Source organism: Agelaius tricolor, unplaced genomic scaffold (genome assembly GCF_023055355.1).
Source record: "Agelaius tricolor isolate 1412-34295 unplaced genomic scaffold, bAgeTri1.0.p SCAF_22, whole genome shotgun sequence".
Classification (NCBI taxonomy): domain Eukaryota; kingdom Metazoa; phylum Chordata; class Aves; order Passeriformes; family Icteridae; genus Agelaius; species Agelaius tricolor.
Genome location: NW_027269282.1, coordinates 9,906,472 through 9,928,548, shown reverse-complemented (window position 1 = coordinate 9,928,548; position 22,077 = coordinate 9,906,472). Strand labels below are relative to the sequence as shown.

Below are 22,077 nucleotides of genomic sequence, written 5' to 3'. Positions count from 1 at the left end.
GGAGCTTTGGGTTGAACCCAACCTGCTTTTTATTTTTCTGCCTTCTTTTCTCGCTTTGATTTCATTCTCAGTGATGTGTTTCTTCTTAGTTTTAATAATTATGTTTAAACTTGCTCCCTGTTGTTGAGTTGATTCCTTCTGGCAGCTGTAATTAGCTTGCACCAAAGTAAAAATGATGTGGATTTCTTATATATTATAAAGCTTTTAAAAGCTTATGTAAATCAGTTGGAAATTAAAATTAGAAAAGCATGGCTTTGTGAAAGGAATTTGAATTGTGTTTGTGTGACATATTGAGTTATTTTACATACAACATCAGCTTTTGGCTGTGTTTCTTTCAAGCTTTATTGAATAATTTTTAATTGTGTTCATAATAATCTTGCAGTGTTAGATGAGTTTGTTAATTTAGAAGCTGAATCTAATGTTGGTTTTTTTATATAAATGTATAAATTAGTTTAAGAAAATTACCTAACCTCTGAACTTCACCAGGTATCATCAGGTGAAATAATTTATAACAAGACTTGGGTTTTTTTCCCTTAAGATTGTGATACAAATTCAGGTGCAGTTAAGAATTTTTTTCTAGCAGCTGTAACAGCAGAAGTTATTAAACTTCAAAAGTTCCCCTTCACCCTCAGAGCCAAGGGACTGGGCAGCAGGGCCTGGAGAATTGATAAAACTATTTGAAAAGTGTCGTGGGCTCAGATTTCTCACCATAGGGCTTAGTTTGCACTCCACAGCTAAAGTTACAGATTAAGAACTGTTGGGGGTCTTCTGACATGAAAATTAATTACACATGGTTTATTTTTTCTGAAACCTGCACTTTCTACAACCACTGGCTGTAGGGATGGATGCACTCATAGTGTAGGAATTGTAACTCTGTATTTTTACTTCAGGAAAATAACTCAGTAATTCAAAATTTTAATTATCTTGTTTTTTCTTTAAATATTATTGGTGGGCTTTTTCCCTTATCCACCAAACCAAAATAATGCTACAATTTAATTAAGATACCACAGTCATTTGTTCTTCCAAACTCTGAGTAATTTAGAGTGATAGTGACTAGATCTGAAATGGTAAATTATAGGAAATGTACAATCCCCTGCCTTCACCATTACAGCATAGAAATTCAGTGTTCTTCCATAATTTCTGTATCCAAAGGTTTCCCATCAATCCATAGATCAGCAGGACAAGATCAGCAAGATGAGGCAGCAATAATCTCAGAACTTAATGGAATTCTTGACAACAAAATCTTACCAACAGTCAGGTTTTTGTAGGTGTCCATATGTATTCTTTTTATCTAAATTTTAATTAGAAATTCCTATTTACTATTACTTTGCAGTGTGGGAACTGCTGACTTATTAAATCACCCAGCCATTACAAAAGGGGGGATTAAACTGTTTATTAAAGTAGTTATTTAACAAGGGAATGTTTAGGGTTAAACACATACCAGAACTCTGCAATGTGTTTATTGTGGACTCCACCAATAAGGAAGTATTTGTATGAAATAAGTAAATGATAGTAAGTGAATAAGTATTGTATTTTATTACTCTAAGAATCTTGGACAAGCTCCAGATCATTAAAACATTGCCTTTTTGGGTAATTAGCAGCAGCACATCATTTTGTATTGAGGCAAAAATCCAAGTTTGAAATGCTTGCACTTTCAGGAGGTTGATTTTCTTTCTTTTCTTTGCCCTTCCTCTTCTTTAAAATTAAAATGAACTTGCTTTTAATTTTGAAAGTAAATTAATTTCTGTTAAGAGGTATGAGGGCCCCATGCTTTGGTGATAGGGGAGGTATCAATGGAACTGTGGGGAAAGACTCCCTGTTGCAATGAGTCCCAGAGGAGGTTAATGTGTAATTTAAAGTAAAGGACACAGAAACAGACCTGTACTACAGGGGGACAATTCTCTCACATCACATTTTTAAAAACCATCTCCTGTTTTATAGAAAATAAAGTACTTTGCATAGTTAATTATTATATCTCTTTGTACTTCTAAACAGAATGTGAGAGTTTAAGGGTTTAAATGAAATTTCCATAAACAAAGCCTGATGATGCTTTTCAAATATATGTATTTGAAAGAGTATATTTAAATATTAATGTATCCTCATGCACTGGTGATGGTTTTCTTTCTTTTTCTGCTTTGCATGTTCTTGGACCCTGCTGAACCCACCTTGGTGCAGTTCACACGATTCCTCTGTGATTCCCCTCTGGAGGTATGTATTCACTCAGGATGGGAGTTTGGAAATGAATGTATTTCATTTCTTTTGTTTCATGAATCTATGAGTATCCTCTTTGCTCTCTGTAGACAGCCAGCCATGGTTAGAGGTGGTGGAGGTGGCTGGCACAGAATTCCTGTCTCCACCAACAGGTAAGGAAGGTTCTGCTGTGTTTCCACAGAGCCTGAGGACTCCTTTGCTGGGCAATAAGTTCCCACTGAATTTCACAGCACTGCATTTAAAAATAGAGGCACAAAAGGCCATATCTTTCATGGTTTTCAATTTATTTCTATGCAAAGAAAAGAATGAATTACTAAATAACTTGTTAAACTTGTATTTGACTACAGTTTGAGGTAGAAGTTGAGGAGAGATGCTGTTGCTTCATTTCAAGTGAGCAAACTGCCATGGAATCCTTGCAGTGTCTTTCTTGTTAGTCTCAAAGAGCTCAGGACGGCGTGACTGTAATGAAATTGTCAGGTTATAGTAATTACACTGGTAATTTGATCTGTCGCACTTTGAGTGAATCCATGTGTGCAGAGTTTGTTGCTTTTCTCTGCTGAGTCCACTGGCCCTTGCATTCCTGAAAGCTGAAGAGTAATAGAGCTCATTAGACTTTATAGGAAAAGGGCTTTTATCACCTCGTCAACTCGTGCAGCAGACTGCCATTATATTCTTAATTTTGTATGGCTACGTAGATGTTGATGCACACTACCCTGCCAGCTTTATACCCATATTGTTTCTTACAGACACTTTTTATTGACATTTCCAAGCTTGAATTAAATTTTGTGTGGCACCACTACAGATGTCTTCAATTAGATGAAGTTAAATAAAAGGGGTTATGTATCAGAGGCCAAGGGATTCTTGAAATTCTTTATTCTGAAACAGTTGCCACAAGCAAATCTAGCAGTGTGTAGTCTGTTTACTCTTTTGAACAAAAATAATTTAAAATAAAATTTAAACCTTACATGTTTTCAGTTTGTAATTTTTGGAGTTTTTAATGTTATCATTAGCTGCAAATAGTATGAACACCCAAACTCTTCCTGTCTTTTTTACTTCCTCATTTTATTATCCAGTTTAGTTTCTGTTTTGGCTATGGGCTCTGGCAGAAAAAAATGAATGCTTTAAAGAAAAGATACAGTATGAAGTAGCAGAAAATGATGCAGTTTTCTAGCAGTAAACAGCATAATGTAAAGTGAATTGTTTGAGGTGTTTTTTTATTTATCCTTTGATTTTAGAGGCTGCATTTAACATTTGCCATTTTAGCAGGTCCCACAGGCAGATGTGGAACGGTGGTCATGGTTCAGCACAGGGGAACAGCCTGCAGGACTCTGTGGGCTGGGACCCTGCTCTTGCCAGGGTGGGGGATTCCTGGGAGAAAGTTCTAGGGGAAATCCAGACTGTTCAGGGTGATCCACCTTATTTTTGATGCTCAGTGAGTGAGGAAGATGTCAGGGACCAGTTGTGTCAGCATCACTGATGGTCATCTCAGTGTTTGTCCTGCCCAAATTGCTCCATCTTGTCCTGAAACAGCAGCTGGAAGGAGCCTCAGCACTCAGATGGACCATGGTGTTAGGCAGTTCAGGGATAATTTTGTTTTATTCTCAAAATATTCTCTAATTGCTGCTTGGATTTTTTTTTTCATCTTGACCGATGTTAAGCATTAAACTGACAATTTTCTAAAACTTGTCAAAATCATCTCTCTGAGAGAGCTGCTGATTTATGCCCATTGTTTTGGGTGTGCCTATAGCAATAGGTTTTCCAGCATGCATTTATGCTCCATGGATTTATGAACATTTGGTGTCTCCTCTGCCTTTTGGATCACTCAGTATTACAGGATCTTTCTGGAGCTATTTACATTCAGCTCTTTTTTAACCATCCTTCAAAATACTTCAAAATCATCATCTTGGTTTGCTGCAGCATTATTCAGTCTTCACTGGAGAATATAATAGATCCAGCAGGATGGAGAGTGATCTGTTTTCTGTTATGCAAGTGATCATTTGTTCTCATTCACCATGCTGAGATGCTTTTGGATTCTAAAGAACTGAAAGATGGTTGTGAATCTCAGTCTTTGCTCTTCAAAAAGCACATCAGCCTCTGTTTTGCATTGTTTTGTTTATTGATATGTTTTAATTTTCAAGAGAACTAGTAAGTGAGACCATTACAAGCCTGTAATTCCCAGGATCATCTTTTTATAAAGTGATATTTGACTGACATTTGATGCAGTGTAGCTCAAATTCTAGACTTTTCCAGTCAGGCACAGAATGTATGTGTAAAGAATGTCCTACCAATCTCTAATGGAAGTAGGATAATGTGTTGCTAACCAAGGCATAGAAATCTACCATATGGCAAGTTTGTGTGTGTGCCATTGGGAAAGGAACTGCTGGAATTAATCACTTTGCTTATTTGGCAAATAATTTCCACTGGAGCAGAGAACTCAAGGCTTTCCTGGCTTTTTTTTTTTTTTTTTTTTCTTTGATAGCATAAATTTAATATCTTCCATGCACAGCAGAAGGTAAAATGGAAAAGTAGAAAATAAGAAATTTCATGAAGCCTCCCAGAGAAAAATAATCATGCACTGTACAGGCAGGACACATTTTTGGTATTTAATAATACCAAAAAATAATTATAATTTAATAATAATAATAATAATAATAATAATAATAATAATAATAATAATAATAATAATAATACAAATAATAATAATCATATAACAATACCCATAATAATTATAATAGACATTTTTATAATTATTATAATAAGCAAAATACCTGTTAATATTAAAGTAAAAGAATTACCAATGTGCTTTGAAGAAATTCTAGTGCTCTCACAATCATTGAAGTTCAATTATGAGCAGTTAGTACACGGAGGTACTAATTGGGCTATATATAATGCCAGTTCTGTTAAATATTTAAATTTTAATAATGGATTATAAAATGTGAGCATTCAAATGTGCTCATGGAATCATTAGCTAGCAGGATATGAAGACAGGTAGAATGAACATGGAATATGTTGTATTTTTCTCTTCATGACAGTGTAAACATTGGAGAGAAAATTGTGATTTCCATTTTGTCCTGGATTTTTTCAATATCATCAGATTATAATAATTCCTTGTATTGAAATAGGACTATAAACTGTTAATTTGAAATTCTTCGGTCCTTCTGGATTGATTCCAGGGCTAGTGTATAAATTTGGGTAGATAAGATAAGCCCTTTCTGGTGGGGCTTGCTCCCCTGATGTCACTGGTGTATTTTCCATCACCCTTGACAGACACAGTCCCAATGGAGATGTCAGTGGTGTGAAATGGGGTAGCCTGCTTCAGGAAAATGTTTCCTATTCTAGACCTGTTGCAGGTCGAATTGCCTGGATAGTGCACAGGAAATCGAGTTAAAGGAGCCAAGTATTCATTGAGGAATGGGAGAAAATGTAATACTGACAAGCATTACAAAGGATTACATTGTATGAGAATTTCTGAAGGTGGAGGGAAACCTTACTCTTTTTAAAATGTTATTTGCTTAATGTAACAGAGATCCCTGTCTGTTTTGCCTGAAATCAGTGCTGTGCTCATTATGTTTGTTCCAGAACATAGACCCTCTTATGTTCATGACATTTCACTGTAATTGCATTAGTGAAATAACTGCAGATTGTGCTTTACCAAAAGTTTTAACTGATGTTAATGCTCAGTGTGCAGAGGTCCAGTGACCAAATCCATGTGCTGCTCTTTGGAGGTTTGGGGTCACACACAGACATTTGTTTAAGTTCAGAAGAGTTTGCTTTGAGTGAAAATCTTTTCCATGGTGGCTTAGACTATCTTCTTTAACATTCATTAAATCCTATATGATGAATTTTTGACTAAAAAAGAAAATCTGTTTTAACTGAAGCTTATTTAAGCAAGTCTGTGTTCCATTACCAGCCACATCTCCCCATGGCTTTGAGATGTTTCATTTTTCTGTCACTGACTGTACTCTGAGAAAGGAACTTAACCTGTGCTGAGAAATCCTTAGAGAACATCTTTTGCTTGACTGTGTCCCTGCTTTAAAATCACTGACCATGTGATTTCATTTGGCTCTGCTGAAAAGTGGATGCTACTGAATGAAACCATAACTGTTGGATAAGTGGGCTTTACCTGAACAAGAAAAGCTGAGTTTAATATGCTTTATCTGGGTTTAATGTTCTCACATACTGCAGATGGAGCTCTCAGATGTTTTCATCATTTCACTTTTAGAGTATTTGTAGCTCCACATTTAGTTTTATGGTATATAACTGTGTAAAAATTCAAACATATTGTTATGTGGCCTTTATTTTGGGACTTGCTGGTTGGGTAAGCCAGTTGAAATGATTTTTGCTCACGTGATTGATTCCTTTTGACACATGTGGTACCAATTAGAGTAACTTCTCCTGCCTATCATCTCTTCAATCAGGGCTACTGTATCAAGATACTTGATTAAACCCACCTTCTGCTGATGTAATGCAAAACAGTTGGTAATAGCAGGCAATATTGTCAGATTTATTGAGTGAGAAGCAGCTTTCTGAAGACCTGGCAGTGCAGTGAAAAACATGACTAGATGGATAATTAAGTTGAGCACAGTGGAATTCAGGATTAAAGTAAACTTGACGTGGGAGAAAATGGCATAGCAGAGTTGGTTGTGTAATACAGTTTAAATTAGGGATATCATTTTCTTCTTAATTTCAAGCATCAGTTTCTGGCTCGAGGTGCTTTACCCCATCCAGAGTCAAACTTCAGTGCACATCCAAAACCACAACACACAACAATAGCAGTCCCTTGGTGTTCTTGCAGGATTTATTCTGATGTGGGCTGATAAAGAAGAGGTTCCACAGATTTTGTTGCCACACAGTTTCAGGTTCTTGGATAAAAGGTGTTCTGTTAGTTATAGAGAGTAAACATCACACAAAGAATGAGCTGCTCAGGTTTTTTTATGAATGGTCATCTGAAATAAACTTAATTGCCACTTTGAGGAAATCAATTTCTATGGCAAAAGTGCTTCCAGTGCTTGGGGATGTGGAGGAGAGAACCTGGAGGTCCTTGCTGTGACAGGGAGTGTTGGAAGCACTGGGCTGGCATGTCATAATTTATTAATAATTTGAAGAAGCACATTGGTTTGTCCTGTCAGTACCATAAGTGCTGGATGGCAGAGGCTATTTCAGATTCATGTTTGGGATGTGTGATATGTGTGTTATACCCACTGTGAGAACAGCAAAGGGCACAAAAGATCCAGTAATAACATTGCTTTCCCTGCCTTTCAAATGTCTTTTTTCCTTTTTTCTAAATGCAGGTGGCCAGCAAAAATTTTTACAGTATTTACTTAGGTGTTGAAATTCTCTTGAAAATTATTTTCATACTGAAAGTCTGTCAGGGAGTTAATCCTTCTCTTGTTCTTAGGCAGAGCATGCCCCAAATGGACCAGAATGTGGCTATGGCTCCTTCCACCAGCAGTACTGGCTGGATGGGAAGATAATTGCTGTTGGTGTAATTGATATCCTGCCCTACTGTGTGTCCTCAGTCTATCTGTACTATGACCCAGACTTCTCTTTCTTATCTTTGGGAGTCTACTCTGCATTACGGTAAGAGAACATTTTCCTTATCTGCATGGAATTAATACTTGTTTCTAAACTTGGAGTTTTATTTTTAGTCTAAATATATATTAGTAACACTACCTTTAGCAAAATAGTTGTGGGGTTGGTTGCCTTCCAGGTAAAGTTTTAATTGTCATCCTTGACTAGAGATGTAACTTTCTGGTTAGCTAAATACTTTTACAGGTTAAGAAAACACACAGAAACAAAATGCCTCGTTTTTATTGCCACTGAAAATAATTTAATATTGCTTGGTTTCAGCAGGAAAAGCCCCTTTTTTTTTGTCTGAACAGAAATAATTTTTCCTTTGACCTTTTTCTAAGCCCAGTTACCAAATGAAATTAATCACTTTTATAGTTTTATGCACATTGAGATCATAAATAACAGAGTACCTAAAAAGCGTTGTCTGCTGAATTAGTGCTCTCCTGCTGTACTAGCACGAAGTATATTTTTCAGGTATGTTAATCTCATTATCTTTCTGTTCAGAAAGCCTGATGGAGGGAGTAATCCTATGAATTTTAAAGCCTTAAATTAACTATCCAACATGGCCTTGCAAAACAGTAGGAATTGTGGGTCTTGCTTTTCGCTGTGAACAGAACTTGTGTGTGAAATTGCAAGTTACTGCTTTTCTTCCACAGGCAATTTTATGATTCCATTGTTCCTCTAAGTGAAAAATATCCACCCCAAATGAGTGGAAATACTTGTGTAACTCTATTTTTTCCTTACCTTTTTTACTTCTGTGTTTATATGAAAGAAGCTGGCCACAGACAAATGTGGTGTTCTCATGGAGCAGCTGGGGTTGAGCCTCGTGCCAGACATGTCTGTGTCCGAGGCTGAGTGTGAGAAGCTGTAGCATGAATCTTTTCACCTGTGGGGATTTGCACAATGTCAGGTGCAAAAGGAGCCCTGGAATTGGGAGATCCAGGTTTCACCTTTCTCCAAGGGCTCCTGCTGAGAGGCACCTTCTCAGCTCTTGTTCAGTGTCACCCTCCAGGGTGGGTAAATGGCACGTTTGAGCTATGTGAAGCACAAACAGCACTTTAAGGGAACTTCTTACCACAATTTGTTCATAAACCTTTTCTATAATTAATAAAACCCATGCAATTTAATATCTCAAAGGTCTAATCTGAATTTGATTGGATTTTGATTAGGATCTGATAATTTTACAGAATTAATCAGAATTAACAAATCTGGAAAAACGTTGGAACTCCTAAAACCTTGATATTTTTTACTCTTAATGGTTTAGATTTTTAGAACTAGTCCATTACAAATGTTAGATACTTGAAATTAGACTAATATTTTCCTTGCAAGATGAACATACAAAATACTAAGTCCTCCTAAGAATTATTTTTTAATATTTGTAATATCACATTACTTTATGTAATAATAGACTGACATAATCCATGCTTACGAATTCTTTAAATGATTTAAAATTTTCTACATAATAAATTTAAAGCTATTTAGCTGCACCATGAGTGCATGGCTCAGCTTGTGAAAAAGCAGCTTGTAAATTCTGCAGCATTTAAGGCAATAAAAAAGAGTTCCCAAAAGTCCTGGAGGGAGCCTACGTCGTTCTTCTTTGAAAGAGGGGAAGAAAAAAGTTGAGTTAGGAGGACTTAGGAAGTTGCAAAGGAATCTGATACCTCCAAAGCTGTTGCCAATTTTACTCCAAGGAGGTTGGACTGCATTGCTGTCACTTCCATTTCATGCCACTCTGAGAATTGTTGCTGCTGAGTTGTAGAAAGGGTGGGATTTGAGCATCATTTGAAATATGTAGGCATGTAAGTAGAGAGCAAGGGGAGAAGAAACTGCTTAGAAATGCCAGTCTTGCCACAGGAAAAAAAAAATCAAGAAATACTGAGTAATGCTAATTTAATTTTAAGGGATAAATTGCCTCCAGTATTTGTAGATGCTTCCTATATGAATGTACTCATGTCTTGGATCAGAGAATAGTTTGTGTTGGAAGAGACCTTTTAAAGATCATCTATTCCAGCTCCCCTGCAGTGAGCAGGGACATATTCTTATCCCTTTGACACAGAAAGTAAAACCAGCATCCATTTTTTATCCAGTTTGTTATAGGAGTGATCTGCACAGATAGAAATTCTGCAAAAATGATCATTTATAGAGGAAGCACTGGCTGAGTCTTTGTAGTAACAGTGCTTTCCTTGTGCCAGTAAAATAAAAACCAAACTTTTTTTTGGAATACATTGACCTTTTTTTTCAGGATAAATGAGAAAATCATACTAACAAGCATGGGATGGGTAAAAATACCTTTTGTTGCATAAAGATGGATGTTTTTACATGCAGATTGCTGGAGCATAAATGATAGAACAAACAAGAGACTTACCCTTGAAGCTTATTTTTCAAAAATGCTCTGATGTTTTCCTGAGCCTTGTTAACCAGTAGAATTCCAGAATACCAGTAGGTTTCTGTAGAATTCAAATGTACACAAATATTGATAAGAAACATTAAACAGAGGGTGTCTTAGTCATTTGTATTTAGATATCAAATCAGACAGCTGGCAGACCAAAACACAAAAATGAAAGTATTTTTAAGCCTGACATGGTGTTGTGCATTTTGATGATTTGTTTGTTAGGTTTCCAAGTAATAATTTTCAGTTTATTATGTTTGGGATTTTTAAAAACATTAGTTTGGAGTTTATGATGCTAATTTTTATTTTATAGAAGTCTAGTCCTTTTATAAGTCCTAGATTAAGAGCCAGATAGCTGTAAAATATTTCAATATGAAGAAGTAAAATGGCTTTAAGTATTGTATTCAAATGTAATTAGTCTTTTCTTTCCCCTAACAGGGAAATTGCTTTTACCAGACAGCTTTGTGTAAAAGCTCCTGATCTCTGTTTTTATTATATGGGTTTCTACATTCATTCATGCCCCAAAATGAGATACAAGGTAAAGTGTGTTTTCACTTATTTCCTTAGTGTGCTGTTATTCAAAGCTTTTGACAGTGTTCATAGTAATACAATATTTTGTAATTGTCATTTTGCATTTTAATGTAGACTTTATATAGTTAAATTTGAATGCTGGTTACTGTTTAACTTGGCTTAGGGATTTTTTTTCCCAGTTTAGTTGCATGTGCTATTTATTACATCTTGGCTTAAGAGAGGTTTTCAAGGCTGTCAGATAATGTTTGTCATTTGCTTACCTGGCTATCTCATGTTTACAGTGTCTCTCAGTACACTAAAATTCTCCCTTTTTGAGGCTGGCATATTTGTACCTGTTGCTTAGTGACTCCAGGCAGTGATAAGATGTCATTTTGGGCTTGGCTGGGTTTTACTCTTTATTTTTTGTTAGAGGCTCTGCCCATGAAACCAGTGAGAAGTTTGGTGAGCAGAGATTTTGAGGCAGAGCAGATTTCGAGGAGACCACAGAACATTTACAGAAACCACTCTGGCTGCCTTGTAACCCCTGCTGGTTTCACCTTGGCTCAGACCTCAGTGCCTAAGAGTATCTCTCTTGTGGTTTTAGATCTTGTGAGATGTTGTATCTTTTCTCTTTAAATGCATCATTGCTTTTGGTTATTAATATGATACAACTTCAGAGTACTGAACATTGATAGCAATTTGCTGAACACTTTCACATAACCATTTTTATCTGTTAATAATGTGGAAAGATAAAAAGTTGACAAAATCTAGAGAAAAAGGCAAAGTGTTTTCATTTCCTTTTTTCCCTTCTCAAACTATGCTAAAAATCTGCAGTGTTTTCAAATGGCCAAAAATTGTGAGGCTCATTAAAGTGATAGCTGTGAAGGAGTTTCAGCTTGATTATGGCCTGCACTACAGGTGCCCATGAGGATTGTCTTCTGAAAATAACAAATCCCTCTTGTTTTGGTAGATGATGTGTCTGTGTGTGTGTGTGTGTCCCCTTTGCCAATTTGAATTTTTATGTCCATCTGCTGGCCAAAGAGAATATTAAGTTTGATGGAAGAAGATAGGTGAGTTGGAAAAATCTGCCCTCTCTCATCTGAATCATCTGAAAGGCTGGCACATCACCAGCTTGAACCAAAGGTTTTGATTGCTTCCTTTACTCTTTGGAGATATTTAGAAGTTTGGGGTGATTTGTTCATATTGAGACACTGCAATTTAACATCCCTTATCTCTTCTACAGCCTGCATAGTGCAAGACTTAGAAAATGAGTGGATGTCATTTACCAGGGCACTTAAAAAATAAATCTGGCAATAATAGCAAAAAAACCCCAAAAATCCCGTTTCTGAAAGATATCATGGTTAAGAGACTTTTGGGTCCAGCTGCTTATAGTGCTTTACTAAAAAATGAACTTTGTGTACTTGGATTAAATGAAGCTCATACATGAGGCACTGCATTAAAGGACCCACTCCACATTTTTATTATTTATTGCAATGTTTTGTTGAGCCTGTGCTGCAATTTGAAAATGATTGCATCAAGAATAGAACACTCCCACAATGCTTCTAGATTTCATTCTTAAATAATGGAAATTGATTAAATTGTAGTGGGAGTATTTTACTTTTTGTTTCCTTCACAAAAGCTCTTTTTCTTCCCTTGCTTAGAATTAATGACTATTTGATATGACTGTGATTTGGTAGAATATACATTTTAGTCTTCCACCTAAACCTACACAAGTCAGTGGGTTGGGTAATTAAAGCTGAAGTAAGGACTGGGGAGGATAAGAAGAAAAGCCTGTACCTGTGTGATTAGAACACACCTAATGCTCTCTGCTGGGACAGCTGTAATCCAATAAATGAATTGCAAGGGCCTTTGTTCTATTTTATATTTCCTTTCCTGGATGCATTTGTTTGAGAAGTAGACCAAAGTAATGAAATTGAAAATCAGGTTGACATTAATTCTGTAGTTCCACTTTTCCCTCACTGAAACAGAACACCAGAACCAAATTATCAAGCTAAGCCCTGAAATGCATCTTGATAATGCTGCTGCTCCTGTAAGTGATTGGGAGTGGTGAGGTAGGGTGGGGAAGGACTGACTTTGCAGATTAAGTAATTTCAGTAATGCCTGGTTGACTTGGAGGCATTTCATGTTAAAGACTTTGCCTTATTGCAATTTAATAGAGAATTTAGAGGCTCCCTTCCCTTAATGATACTGCTGTGGAGGAGTGACAGGCTGTGGGTGACTGATGTTAAACTGGTGTCAGGTAAAGAAAGAGAGAGAAGGAGCTGGAAAGCCATCCACTGGGTTTCTAGCCCTTTTCTTGTGATTTTATTTGCAAATTACTCATTTTGGGAGCTTCAGAAGGGGAGGCTGAGCACAGGAGCAATTCTCTGTATGAGAAGTGTCTTATGAGAACACAGCATTTATTTCCAGTGAAGGCACAGAATTTGGGGGATAGTTATTGGGGTCAGTGTGTGACCATCTCATCTGCAGGGTTCTCTTCCCACAACTGGTACAATTGGGTGTATGAATGGAGGGTAATCCACTGGAAGATTGGAGGCCTGAAAGTCCTGGAAGCAGATCCCAGAGCTGGGATTCCTGTGGCACAATAAGAGTTGGAGAGTTCTGGATTCTCAGGCAGGAAGATGAATGGTTAGAGTATCAACTAACTCATGGATCAGACATAATTACAGAGGTTTTTAAAATAAAGCTCCCTTTTGACTCAGTGTTCCCATTCCTTTTGTTCCCCACCAGCCAGCATTGATTGCAATGTGATTTTAGGACAATGGAGTCCTAGTGAAATTTATTTTAAGATGGGGGAAGGAACTCCATTGCAAAATTAGGATATCTTTTAGTTCCCAGCCCCTCTCTGATTTTTTCCCATGTATGGGTTAATATTTACAAACTGGTAAAATAAAATCTACATTAAATTGAGACAAAAGGATTCCTGCAGTCCTATTATGTTAATATGGAAAAATCCAGTGAAAAACCTTAAGCAATGGCTTTGTTCCATTTTTTTTCTGTGTAGGTTAGGGTAATACAAGATTTAAAGGGTGCTCTGAAGAAATTCATGACCTTGTGGGAAACCTTCTCAGGCTCTGTTAGATGTGGTAGTTCTCACATTGGAAAATAGGCTCCTGGAAAATTTTCCAAGAGTCATAAGATGCAAAGTCTTTTTCCCTAATGCATTTTGGAGTGTGTGATAAAGTTTTAAGCATAGTATTTTACTTGAAAATGAAGTTGGTCTCAGGGTTGCTTCTCATGTGTTTAAGTGCTGTCTGTGTACTTGTTAATGTTTTCAGTTAAATGCAGTAATTTGCAAGCATATTTATGGACTTACAGAAATAAAAGTAGCCCCTTTAGCAAACAGCCATATCAGAGAAATGCTTGAGAGGACCTTGGATTTTCTTCCTGGATTGATATTCTGTCTGTTTTATCCTGCATCCTTCAAGTAAAAAATGTCACTCGTGGCTCTGTTTCTAAATTCACATTTTCCAATCACTTCTGAACTCTTTAAGGTCCTTTCTGTTCTTTCCATTGCAGTCCTTTCACACTGATTTTGAGTCTTGTGGTGGGTGATGTTCAGTGGATTTTGAGATTGTGTTTCTGGTATAAAAAGTGTATTTGCTGCCTTGCATTAGCCATTTGGCCTCAGTTGACCTTAAATCCCTTTCTCCTCTAAGTTCTTGTGCTGGGAAGGATTTGGTGACATTTTCTATGTGAGTTTCCTTAGTTCTGGGTTTTGGGAGGCTTTTTCAGTGTTGGTACTTGCATAGATCTTGTGAATGTAGTGCCCTTTCTCTTTAAAGGTATCATTGCTTTTGGATGATACAATTTCAGAGTACTGAACATTGATAGCAATTTGCTGAACACTTACACCTGATCATGTTTATCTGTTAATAATGTAGACAGATAGAAAGTTGGAGCATGGATCATTCATTCCTTGTTTGGGTCAAGGATGTGCTTCCCCTGGAGGCCACCCCAGTGGTGCTGGTAAATAACTCTCAGAGCACTTGGAAGTGCACAGCAGATTTAATGTCTTTGTGCTCTGTTATCTCTGTGTGCCATTTTAAGGCCATTCTATGATGTGAAGAGGTGTTTTGACTGAAACCTTTATCCAGACTTGTATGCAGGCCAAAGTAAATGGAATTATTTCAAACAGTCTCCTTTGGTATCAAGTCATGGCCAGACTTCAGATAGATGGAATACTAGAAAGGGCTCTGAAATGTCAGAAAAGAAACAAAAGGCTGATTCAACTGTGATTAATCATTCTTAAACTAAATACCTCAGACTGATTGTGGTTGTGAGTGGTGCCCCTGGAATTTTATGGCACTTGAGAGCCAATTTCTTTGGCTGCTTTCAGGAATTTCAGCATCACTCCTCGTGCAGCAGTGAAATGCATCCAGTGGTAGCCTGCGTGTCCATGTCCACAAGATCCACAGGAGCCTGGCTCATCTTCCCCTGTCCAGACTCTTTCACCATGTCTCACTATGGAATTTAATTAATGTTTTCAGTAAGCTCAGATTTGCTGTGTAAAGTGAAATTTGTGAGGGAAGGAGATTTAATGTGATCCTCTGGGATTTTGGGGGGTGTAAGCACATGCTTGTTATGGTTCTGCCACTGACCAGCAAAAAGCTTTGCTAAATGTGTCATTAGTTCCACACAAAAAGAGCTGGTGCTTTCATACCTTCATGTGTCATCTTTTTATTCTTATTATCATCTTTATTATTCTTTTTTATTCTTTATTATTTATTCTTTTTAGTCTTCTTTTCTCATTGGTCTTACTATTTACCTTAAAATGGGAAAAATATTTTTAGCTGGGAGTAGTTTGGAGGACCAGAGTTGCCCTGAAACTACTGGCTTTTCCAGGATTAATTTTGTAAGTTTATAGGAATAAATCTGCATTGCAATTAGCACAAAACAACTTTTTATGTAAACAGGTCATAAAGAGTCAACTGAATATCCTGAAAAGTCAGTGCTTGCTATAGAGTGCCAAGTTGTTGCTTGCAGCACCATTTGATAATAAAGAAGTGAAGTATCTGCATTGTAAAACCATTATTTAAGAAAGCAGTAAAAGTTTTGGCAACACAGTGGTTTTGCTTTTTTTGGCAGGACCATTAAAAACAAACAGCAAATAATAAAGACAAAAACATACAGTAGTGAAGTCCTGAGAATGATAAGCTGCACAAGTGAGGAGGCAATTCCTGCTTTTGTGTGTGTCTTATTAACATCATTTTTATCCTCCTTCTGCCTTCCTTCCTTCTGTTTTCTCCCTGGACTTCCCTGGATCCTCCTCTACATCAGCAGCTAAAATTGAACATTGATTTCTTCAGAGCTCTGGCCTTACCCAGCTGCTCCTTCTGATGGGCTGGGTTAGTGCCTGAAGAGAGACTGCTCTGAATTCTGCTGGAGTTTGGGCATTAAAACCCAAAGGGATTTTGAGAAGTCTTTTAGAGTGACCAAGACTTCCAGAAGGATTTTGCATGATTGACTTGATGTACACATGTTAAATGTGAAAATCAAGCTGCTTTAATGTTCCTTCAAGGTTTATCTGGTGCAAAAAGTCCTTATCTCTCTACATGTATTTTATCACATGTGTTTGACTGGGAGGGATGTCTGGTTTTTGGATGTCAGAAGACAGGTGCTCTTTTCAGCATTGCAGAGTCCCTTAAAATCTTTTTTCCTTTTGTTTCTTCCTTCCATAAAAGCTTTTTCCTTTCACCTTTCCTTATCTGAAAGCCTGCACCAAATAAATGGAACTTAACATGTTGGAATAAACAACTATGAGAATGTGGGACAGAATAAAAACACCATGGGTGAAAAATTATTAGTTCTTTAGTTCTTGATGCCATGCTAGTGATGAATATTTAAAATCTTTTCTCCTTTACTTTTAACAGCTTCTTACAAAGTGTTTGAGGTTTGTTTTGTTCTTCAAGACACTTGTAGAGAGGTTGTGAAAACCACATTATTATGAGCATCAGCAAGCAGGAATAAAGAGATTCTCCATTCCGTATAACAACAGCCATAAGTGAATGCTGACAGGGGATTTCTACTGAAAATGTAATTATGTAAAGCAGGATATCAGTGTCTGTCTATATTTCCATGTTTTCATAGCAGGTAAAGATAATGAATGCAATTACTCAATTGCTTCTTTATTTTTTTGTAAGCTGTTGTTTTTTACTGAGTATAATTGGTAAATTATTGCAGTTGTTCCTCAGTAGAGGTGTTGAGGCTGTGCTGAATTTTACACAGCATTTTTCTGCAATCCCATTTTTCTTCTAGAAACAGATACAGACACCCGCTGTGTCTTTTTGCTTAACTTTATTTCTTTTTTTGTCAGTCAGAACTCCCTTGGGACAGAAGTGACCATATCCCTGGGGATTTATTTTTCTAATGTTGGAAATGTTTATATTCCTAATGTTAAAAATCTGTGTTTCTTTTTATTTGTTTCTGGAGTTTAAGATGAAGTTTGTAGCAGAAATGAAGTAATATGGATGTTTATGTTTGACTATTATTTCTAGGCCTTTATCGGGGGAGATGATGTTTGTTCTGTAGGTCTCAGCTGACCTCTGACATCAACAAGTCTCTTTCTCATTATTGCACCTTGAGAAAATAAACTTGGTTTGGATCAAGTTATTTTCATGTGGTCCATAGAAAACCCAACCATATTCTGTATGTTCAGGATTCCCAGTTCAAATGTTCTGAAGAATAAACATAGAAATGTGATTTATGTGGCATTAACTACCTACATTTGCACATCAGCAGGGGTGTGCTCTACACCTTTTACTTGTTACAGGAATCTTGTTAATTTGGGACAACTTCATTATTATGATTTTTTTTCTTAATAAATATGATTTTGCTAATTTGTGTAAGGTTTAAGTGAGCTAAAATCCTACCTTAAAAACCCAAGAGTAAGAGGCACAGTTAAATTGTTGGTCAGTTCTGTGCTGGTGGATGTTTTCAGATTTACTAGAGGTAACTTTCCTGTCTCTGTCAAAGGGAGCTGCTAAAAAGATTTATTCAGGATCATGTTAATAAACCTGAGACAAACCATCCTCTGAATGATGGTAGCTGCTGGAAATTTATCATGTCTGATTCATGACTCAGCACAGTCATAAATTCCCTGCTCATTTCTGACTTACACTAAATCTTGGTTGAAGGCTCATTTGGGGACTCCATAGCAACCACTGGCAGTTAAAAGTGAGAACTGTAAATTGTGAAATGCTGAGACAAAAGAGCTGGGGATTTTGTTTGGGTGGCTTTCTTGTGCTTTTGGGTTTTTTGTTTTTTGGTCTTTTATTTATTTTTTTTAAGGGAGAATAATATATTTTACAATTTATATGTCTTCAGTTTTTTCCTTCATGTGAGAAATTAGGTCAAAATTCCCATTTCAGAATTTGCCAATTATAGTTCTACAAACCCATTAGTCCTTGCTAGTAACTGTAAGAATGCAGGGAATTAAGAGTATTTTTAAGGTGTCTATCAAGCAAATTAATTGATGTAGTGCTGCTTCATCAGCTTCAGTTTTGTTGATTTAATCATTTTGGATGGTCCTCAAACACTATTTAACACCGTGTATTCTGAATTTTGTCTTTGTAACTGTCTCTTTGTGAGAATTCTCAAAAGTGAGTTAAAATTTGAGTATTCAGAGATGGTCACTGAACAGTGCTGTGATGGAAAAGGTGAAAACAGATTTATGGAGATAATGCTCTTCACTTTTCCTGACACAGTCCCTGTGTAAAGCTGTTCACAGCCAGGCCAGCTCAGATGTTGGACAAAATATTAAAGTTCTTGTGCTCTACAGAAAAGTCAAATCTGTCCCCAAAGTATGAGTCCTTAAAACTGGTTCATTTTATCTGTGCACCACATTTATTGAAGATGGCAACACTTGGAGTGTTGGATCTCTCATTTAACTCCAAATCCAGCTGCTCTTATTTTTGCTCTTTTGCTGATTATGTTAGCTCTAATTAGGCAATATTGTCAAGTGGAATTTATTTGGTCTGAAAGCCTGGAGCTCCTGCTTTTCCTGGCTCTGCCATATTTCACTTGTGGCCTTTACAGTAGGAGCTAGCTGACAAGCCAGTTAATCTACACAAGAGATGTTTTCTCTCCAATTTTCCAGGAAAGGTTTAATGGGAGATACTTTAATGAGGCCTGGTTTAACTGAGACCTTATTAATTTTACAGAGGTAAACTTTTACACAGTACACTCCTCTGAAGTGTTGCATGTAATCTAGATGAGAATTCATTATTGTGAATGATTATTTTCTTTCTCTGAGTTTGTTTAGCTGCTGACTGTACAGAGTCTACAAGTAAGAGTATAATTAATGAACAGGGTATATTAATGAGGTTCTATTATTTATCCTCAACCCTGATGTTAAACACAGTCTAGTCTGTAAAAAGTACAACATCAGTACTTGGATGGGAATTTAAGTCCCAGAATCCTATAGAGGTGAATGATTTGGAGCCAGGAGGGAGAAGTGGAATAATGGATTGTGTAGTCCATCCCTTTGCTGCAGTACAGCTTCAGTTATATTTGTGTTAACTTTTAAAAGCTGTAGGATGTGAGCCAAGGGCCTCCCTTGACACACTCTTGCACATCTCTGCCTTGGTGTGAGTATATAACAATATATAACATAAATAATATGTGTAACATATATAATAATATATAATATATAACATGTTCTTATCTTTTCTTGTTCTTTAGTGGTCATCCCACTGAAATTCTTTTTCTTAATGTCTCACCTAAGCTTTTTCTTCCTAAAGAAGAAGATTATTATTTCTTTGTTGTTGTTGTGTTTAATTTTATAGGTTTTTTGCAACACTTTTCTTTTTAAACCTGGCTACCAACATGTCTCTTCATGGCTTCTCTAAAAACCCCAATCAAACATCCACCAAAAATACCCCTCAATTCCTTCTCCAGCTCTCATTTTCTAAGCTTTTTGTAATTTTTTAATGCAGCCTAGAAGATTTTCATCAACCAATGTATTTTGTCCTAGAGAATGGTGGCTAAAATTAGGTCCTGAGCTGCTGAGGTCAGCTCCTAGCATTTGTTTATATAATATGAGTTACTGCCTTCATTGTGCTGAAGATGATAGCAACCTCTGGAGGCAAGGAGAAAGGGTGGAAAAGAGGAGAAGAAAAGGGAATTGTGCAACTACAAAGTTTTTAGAATGGGCTAAGTTTGGATGTGGGCTGAGTTATTTTTAGTGTCAAGGTTCGTGACTACGTGACTGTGAAAGAAAATGTGTTTATGCTGTTGAATTTCTCTGCTGTCCATTCTGCTTTAGCTAAGTCTGGGTTAAAACTTGCATTTTTCTTCTTTCAGGAGAGAATATTGCATTAAATGAGTTGACAGGGCATATAGGGTTTTATGGTTTTTCCTTCCAGTGCTTATGGAGGTCTGCTGGATGAATTTTATCTTCCTTATAGTAGTAAATTGTTATTTATAGTATTACGGTAAATACCTGAAGAGACAGCTCAAGGTAAAAAATGAAGAATTAAAACCTAGAGCAGGGCTATGATAGTACTGGGTTGCAGATGATGGTAATTAATTGTGTTTTCACACCACCAGCATATCCCTGGTAGGGGACCAGATTATTTCATGGCATCCTGTGGTAGCCACCACTGTTACTTAGATGCAAGTAATTTAAAAGCAAACTTGTATTTTCTTTAATTGGTATTAGAGACAGTAGTTGAAGTTTGTGGAGCTTAGCAGGCTCTTGGGTGGTGCTGAGTTTTCCCAAAGTTCCTTGAGGGCTCTGGGAGGCTGCACAGAGCAGGGCCCCAAGCAGGAGGGTCAGAGGAGAAGTGAAATATTTTTGTTTCAGCTTCTTTAAAGTTTTTTCTCAGTCTAGTAAACTCAGTTCCCAAAGGCTTTAAAATGTTGCCTTATTGTGGAGACCTGGGAGCTTGATGAGTTGTTGCCTTTTCCAGTGCAAATTAAAAAAAAAAACAAAAAACAAACCAACAAATAAACAAAAATAACAACCTCAAAGTCGCCCTTGGTGTTTTCAGACACTGCCCCGAGGTTTCTGTTTGTCCTGTGGGAATTAACCACTGCCAAAAACTTTATTTTGTTTAGTTGTTCTCAGCTGAAGAATGGAACTGTTCTAAAAGGAATGGCTGAAACTGTTCAGAGTAGTTATTTGCTGTGTTAGATGTGTTGGACAATTTGGGGATTCTTACTAGAAAGGTTTCAGGGGAGTAGATCATCCTTTCTAACAGATACTGTTTGCTTCTTCCCCTTCTCTTGTTCAGAATGAAAACGTTTTCACAAATAACACTGAGATGGGATGACAAAACAGGGTGTGAAAATGACTCCATTGTTCATTAATTGGAGAAGAATGGATCTGTGGAGCAAAAGTACATAGCACCCAAAATCTATCTTTGTCCCAATACAAATGCCCTGTTGTTCTGTGAATGGACAGAAGACAAGATGAGCTTTTTGTTCCACTGATGATTGATTTTATTTATTTATTTAAGCTATTAGGGCTAGTGTTCTCAAGGGGTGCTTAGTGATAGTATGGGTAGTGTATCCATAATTCATGTAATTATTTTTTTTCCTTATGTTCTTTCCATTTTAGTCTTTATCAGTTGGCATTGTGTGGCTTGTTAATTACTTTTAACTATCTTCCATTCAGGAAAAAGGGAGGAAGGTGGAGAGATGTTACAGTATATTTTGAGGCAGAAGTATTTAGGAACATTTTTGGCTGCTATCCTTTAGATGTGCAGATCTCCATTCAACTTACTTGACTCAAACTGATGAAAATTTTTGCAATTTAAACTTATATTATGCTAATAAATATTGGCCTAATGTATGCTAAGAATACAAGTGTTTATAAGCACTTTGCTGTCTATTTTATAAGTGTGTTAGAAGTGCAGGGAAGTGCATGAAGCTGCTTTCTTGTTTCCAGATATGCATGCACGTGAGTACAGGGTGCAGCTTACTGATTTTCAAATAAAGCAGGGTGATTGCCTGGGCAATTTTGAGTTATTTTTAACTCTGAAAAGCAGGGATTGTCAACTGTTAGAATGGCAACAAACTGCTTAACCTCTGTAAGTGCAGTTCTAATTTAATACTCCCCTAATCCTATATTTGGGTGGATGTTTAATACACCCTTGAATTACCAGGTTTTGGAATGATCAGGACCTACACAGCCTATAGAATAGTTACTAATTCTAGCCCATTTGCCTCCAAACTTGTTTTTAAATGTGAAGGTGTTTATAAAGCAAAGTTTTCAGGTGTTTATAAAGCAAAGTTTTCAAACATCTGGCATTCAAACTGAAGTGTTGATGTTTCAGCTCAAAGACTTTGGGGATGCATAATGTTAAACAGTCTGTTTTCCTAAACATGCAAGTAGACATTTGTGTACCTTGAATGGCAATAATTCAGATGGA

General features: G+C 36.7%; 1 protein-coding gene across 6 annotated transcripts in view; it reads left to right on the top strand.

Annotated features, from left to right (window-relative positions):
* ATE1 (arginyltransferase 1) overlaps positions 1-22,077 on the top strand; it is a 70,277-nt gene that overhangs the window by 16,911 nt on the left and 31,289 nt on the right. For all 6 annotated transcript variants that reach the window (XM_071446423.1, XM_071446420.1, XM_071446421.1 and 3 more), the window contains 3 exons: positions 2,176-2,208; positions 7,610-7,791; positions 10,610-10,709. In XM_071446423.1, coding sequence (XP_071302524.1) covers positions 2,176-2,208; positions 7,610-7,791; positions 10,610-10,709 — 315 coding nt within the window. The remainder of the gene's footprint in view (positions 1-2,175; positions 2,209-7,609; positions 7,792-10,609; positions 10,710-22,077) is intronic.